Source organism: Perca flavescens, chromosome 14, assembly GCF_004354835.1.
Source record: "Perca flavescens isolate YP-PL-M2 chromosome 14, PFLA_1.0, whole genome shotgun sequence".
Taxonomy (NCBI): Eukaryota; Metazoa; Chordata; class Actinopteri; order Perciformes; family Percidae; genus Perca; species Perca flavescens.
In genome coordinates this window covers 3222593-3228592 of record NC_041344.1, presented here as the reverse complement: position 1 = coordinate 3228592, position 6000 = coordinate 3222593, and the positions used below count along the sequence as shown (strand labels likewise).

Below are 6000 nucleotides of genomic sequence, written 5' to 3'. Positions count from 1 at the left end.
CACACAATTAAAAAAATCACACAATTTATATTTTAATTGAAAAACAGGTTAAAATGTCTCTGTATGTGTTTCCAGCAGATGTTGAGCAGCTGTTGGTGGTTAAGGAAGAGGTTCCCCCTGAGCAGCAGGAGTGTAGCTCCAGTGTGGACCAGCAGGAGCCAGAGCCCCCCCCACACATTAAAGAGGAACAGGAGGACCTGTGGAGCAGTCAGGAGGGAGAGCAGCTTCAAGGGCTGGACGAGGCTGATATCACCAAGTTCCCATTCACTCCTGTCCCTGTGAAGAGTGAAGATGATGAAGAGGAAGTTCAGTCCTCACAGCTTCATCAGATACAAACTCAACACATGGACACAGAAGCTGATGGAGAGGACTTTGGAGGACCAGAACCAGCCAGGAACTCACATCCACTTTTACAACCAGAGACTGAAGACCAGAATGGAGACTCTTCTGATCCTGAGACTGATGACAGTGCTGATTGGAAGGAGACCAGAGAACCTCAGTCAGCTTTAAACTCTCTGAAACATGATTCAAGATGTAAGAAAACATTCAGCTGCCCTGAGGGTGGGAACAGATTTGGGACCAAGGCACACATGAGAACTCACACAGGAGAGAAGCCTTTTAGCTGCTCAGTTTGTAGTAAATATTTTACACAGAGAGGAACTTTACGGTCACACATGGCCGTAGTCCACACAGGAGAGAAAAGCTTCAGCTGCAGTCTTTGTAACAAAAGATTTGCCTGGCGTTCTCATGTCAAAAGACATAAATGTGTTGGTCCGATGAAAACCAAAGCTGATGGAGAGGACTGTGGAGGACCAGAACCAGCCAGGAACTCACATACACTTTTACAACCAGAGACTGAAGACCAGACTGGAGACTCTTCTGATCCTGAGACTGGTGACAGTGCTGATTGGAAGGAGACCAGAGAACCTCAGTCAGCTTTAAACTCTCTGAAACATGATTCAAGATGTAAGAAAACATTCAGCTGCTCTGAGCGTGGGAGGAGATTGGGCTTTAAGTCAGATCTAAATAAACCTATGAGAATCCACACAGGAGAAAAACCTTTGAGCTGCTCTGTTTGTAAGACACCTTTTACACGGAGAGGAGATTTAAAGAGACACATGAGCATCCACACAGGAGAAAAACCTTTCAGCTGCTCAGTTTGTAAGACACCTTTTACACGGAGAGGAGATTTGCAGAGACACATGAGAATCCACACAGGAGAAAAACCTTTCAGCTGCTCAGTTTGTAAGACACCTTTTACACGGAGAGGAGATTTGCAGAGACACATGAGAATCCACACAGGAGAAAAACCTTTCAGCTGCCCAGTTTGTAAGAAATCTTTTACACAGAGTGGACATTTACGGTTACACATGGTGGTGGTCCACAGAGCAGAAAAAAGATTCAGCTGCAGTGTTTGTAACAAAAGATTTGGCCAGAGTTCTGATGTCAAAAGACATAAATGTGTTGGTCCGATGGAAACCGAAGCTTATGGAGAGGACTGTGGAGGACCAGAACCAGCCAGGAACTCACATCCACTTTTACAGCCAGAGACTGAAGACCAGACTGGAGACTCTTTTGAACCTGAGACTGGTGACATGGAATAATGTTTAGGCCTTTGAGTCCAAGCAAAACTTTAAAAGTATCAAACAAAAATCTTTAGGTAACTATTTTATTTGTCTTGTAATGTCTGTCATATCATCAATTATAATCAAGAAATCAGACAAATGTAACCACCCAATACTTTATAGGCCCCACACATATATTCACTTCGTATACAACGTATGTTTAGCAAGATTCACTATTAATCATGTATCAATATGGGAGTTTATTCAATACACATTGGGGTCATGTTTTAATTTTGTGTATCATGTTTAAGCAAATTTAGGCCCAGCAGTCTCTGAGAGGAGACTTTTCTCTCTGTGTCAGGGAGACAGGAAGTGCAGGTTGTAAGCTATCTTTAGTTTAAACAAGGGAGATGTGAGGGAAGCATAGGGAAGTTAGCCTAGCAAGGTGTTTCCGGACAAGGAGCAGAGGAGTTTTTCTATTGGAAGCAAAGCTGAGATGGACATATTATGATCTGTATAAAACCATAACAACTCACTTGTACATTGATATGTTCCAAGGTAAAATGATCAGTGACACCAAAATTATTGAGGTCTTTTGACATGTATAGTCTATCCTATGCCACTAATTAGGCCATGGTAAAGCTAACAAAGTAAAGAAATGTACAGTAATCGTTTGATATGACCGGTGTGGTACACCAGGACATACGGAGTACCCTCCAGGATGAAATAAAGTGAAATCATTTGAAGTAAACCATCTGTTGATTAGTAGGGATGCACCGATCCGACTTTTTCAGTCCCGATACCGATGCCAGGGCTTTGTGTATCTGTCGATACCCGATACCGATCCGATACCGTTGCTGAATTAATAATAAACTGTATACCTTCCACCTTATACCTTCCTTCCATCATCTGGAAGAGAGTAAAGGCGAACAATATGTGCATTCAAATTGAAAATATAATGTAATCAAACTTCTTAAAATAAATTTAAATAAATAATAATGGGACACCTTTTTATATAGGTTTATAATGGCTTATTCTACTGTCAGGAGTACATAGAATATCTCAAAAACATGTTAATGTCATGTTTACTAAAAGCTTTTATTACTAAAGGGTTTGGCTCCACGACATTATACAATAACGTTATATGAAGGGGAATCATGAAACAGTTACAGAAGCTAAACTATTTTTATTGTGCAAACTGCAAAGTAGTAAAATAAACTCAAATCGAATGAATACACATACAAACAACTTTAACATTGTTTCCCTTTCAAAACAAAATAGTTGTAAGCTAGTTGTATAACCACTACCTTAGCCACAGGTAAGTTAGGTTGTAGTGTTGTAGTGGGCGACTGAACGTAGCTCCGCTGTTTGAATAACGTTAGCAGGTTGGCGGACGTATTTCAGCGAGGTGAGACATCTTAAATCCAGAGTTTTAATCATTGCTCTGAACCCGTATTTCTCAACGGTCTGTAATGGGACCGGAGGTGGATTGCGTTCATAATGTTGCTCCGCTGCATGCTTGAAGTGACACGTCTAACGTTAGCACAGTAACGTTAGCACGGCCGAGTTAGAGCGACGGGCAACAACAGTGGCTAAATTATGTCAGATTTGTTAGAAACTAAAAACTTGGGAACAACAGATGGCTCCTCTCTTGAGCACACGTTGTTCTGGTGTATCTCCGGTCTTTCTTCATCCTCTAGCTAACTTTCTTCATCCTCTAGCTAACTTTCTTCATCCTCTAGATAACTTTCTTCATCCTCTAGCTAACTCTCTTCATCCTCTAGCTGACTTTCTTCATCCTCTAGCTGACTTTCTTCATCCTCTAGCTAACTTTCTTCATCCTCTAGCTAACTCTCTTCATCCTCTAGCTAACTTTGTTCATCCTCTAGCTAACTCTCTTCATCCTCTAGCTAACTTTGTTCATCCTCTAGCTAACTTTGTTCATCCTCTAGCTAACTTTGTTCATCCTCTAGCTAACTCTGTTCATCCTCTAGCTAACTCTCTTCATCCTCTAGCTAACTCTCTTCATCCTCTAGCTAACTCTCTTCATCCTCTAGCTAACTTTCTTCATCCTCTAGCTAACTCTCTTCATCCTCTAGCTAACTCTCTTTATCCTCTAGCTAACTCTCTTCATCCTCTAGCTAACTCTCTTTATCCTCTAGCTAACTCTCTTCATCCTCTAGCTAACTCTCTTCATCCTCTAGCTAACTCTCTTCATCCTCTAGCTAACTTTCTTCTCGGTTCTTGAATGTGCAGTAGCGAACGGAGCCTCTCCCAGCTTAACAGACTGTTATGCTACCTGGCTAGCTAGGCTAGCAGCTGTAATGTTACCCAGCATGCCATTCGGCGGTGTAGCTACATTTGTAAATGTAAAATTATTAGTGTTAGAAACTGTTTGTCTCAAATTGTTATATGCTATGGTGTTTTATCCTTTTTAAAGAGTTAGTTGTGGGTTAGTTATAGTTGTGTTACTACCATGAGTGAAAAGGGTACGCAGTTAACAGGGGTCCCAGTGCTGCGACGGAGTGAAAAAAAAAATCTGTTAATTTTGTCCGATCCAGCTATTTAGTCAATATCGGGGCCGATACCCGATCCAAATATCGGATCGGTGCAGCCCTATTGATTAGCATGTTCGTTAGTAGTTATTGTCTGGGTCATAACGAACTAGGTGTACTTAAGAAAAGGAAGATGAGAGGACTGTTGGAAGTAAAAAATATCACCAGTTCAGGTCCATCTAAAGATGTAACGAACATGAGGTAACTGTGGGCTTGAATGTGTCCAAATGACACCGCCCAAAACGCTGTATAAGAAGAGAGTCATATGAAACTTGGATTCTGTTGTCTATTCAACTTTTGCCAGTGGTCAGTTGACGTGTCCGAGGAAGCTCGGTTTGTTTGTTAAAATGTAACCAATAAATCTGCATTGAGTGAATATCAACAGTGTCTGGAGTCTTCATGGTGTCCTCACATAGAAATAAAATGGATAGAAAGATCATTGGACTGTTTGCCGTGGTCATTTGATGGGTACACAACGAAATGGCGATTGTTATTAGTTGTCCAGTGACAATATGCGTCAGTAGGGCAGTAAACTGTGTCGAAGCTCGCTGGGAGGAGAGCTTACCGACGCAGTTCGGGTGACGTTGTCGGAGGGAATGAGGAGTAACTGCTTTAATTGTGGTTAAATAGAAAAATAGCTATTACCTAAAAACAATTGCGGTTAGACAATTATTTAATCATTGCTACAGGCCTATTTAATGGTACAGTTTCTAAACACGTACAATGAATCTGACTCTGTTTAAGGAAAACAAAGTTGAACAAAGATTAAAGTACTGTGTACATAAGGGCTGTATTCAACCAAAGAAAATATCCGTCAACTGAAATTCTCCTGAATCTTTCACCAATAGATTGGTCTTTGGTTTCTCCCAGAATTTGAAAGTGCAGTGTTTTACTGCAGGATGGATAAGCCCACATTCACACCTCTCACCCGCTCCTACTCTGACATCCCACAACCAACTGCACCCCCTCAGCCCTCTCCACTGACCCCCACTGATGTTTTCTTTTTTACGTTTTTGACGCTTTTGACGCGTTTTTTAAACTTGTTTTTTTGTGTGGGGGCAAGTGAAAACTTTTTACTTGCCCAACCGGAAAAGAAAAAAAAAACTAATGTTGAACCCTGGGGGCTAATCATTAATTTGTTCAATGCACTTCCTCAGTGTTTGTATTGAACCATAGTCCCCTGGTGATGTGGTTATGTAAAAACTTTTTTTTATTATTGTCCATAATCTGAGCCAGTGGAAGCATGTAGCTGTTAAACAGAAAAGGCCCCAGAATGGAGCCTTGGAGAACTCCATATTTCCTATTTGACACAAAGTAGTCCCTGTTTTTTAAGTAGGATTCAAACCAGTTATATACCAAACTATGAACTAAGAATAAGGCCCTGTTTACAAGAATATGCTCGTGGGTGAAAACGACAAAATATTTTATCAGATGTGCCTTTCGTTTAGACGGTGACAGCATTTTTGGGGCTTAAGGCGAGACACTACAGATGAATAGGGTAACATTTTAAAATGATAGATATCACAATGAAACTTCCTCAGTTGATTACTAACACGAGTATATAAAAAAAGTGTATTACATGTTTTTGAATTTTTGTTTAATTATGCAAATTAGGCATTATCTCATTAAATATGCGCAATTTTGCATATATTTCCGGAAGATAGATCTGAACATATGATAAAGCCAGGTGCAAAATTCTTTTTTCATTTACTTTACACACAAGATGGAAACAAAATTTCAGAGGGATTTCAGGATATCTGATTTCATTACCTAGGAAATCTAAATATACTGTCCTAAGCCTTAAAAAAATCGACTTTCACCATTTGTTTTTATTAAAATGTCACATAAATTGGGCCAGGAATGATTTATTAACAAATCCC

At 40.2% G+C, this 6000-nt stretch overlaps 1 protein-coding gene across 1 annotated transcript in view; it reads left to right on the top strand.

The window, feature by feature from the left end:
• Positions 1-950: 950 nt before the first annotated feature.
• Positions 951-6000, top strand: part of LOC114568501 (zinc finger protein 665-like) — a 29198-nt gene continuing 24148 nt past the window's right edge. The window contains exon 1 of the mRNA XM_028598116.1: positions 951-1595. Coding sequence (XP_028453917.1) covers positions 1035-1595 — 561 coding nt within the window. The 5' untranslated portion in view covers positions 951-1034. The remainder of the gene's footprint in view (positions 1596-6000) is intronic.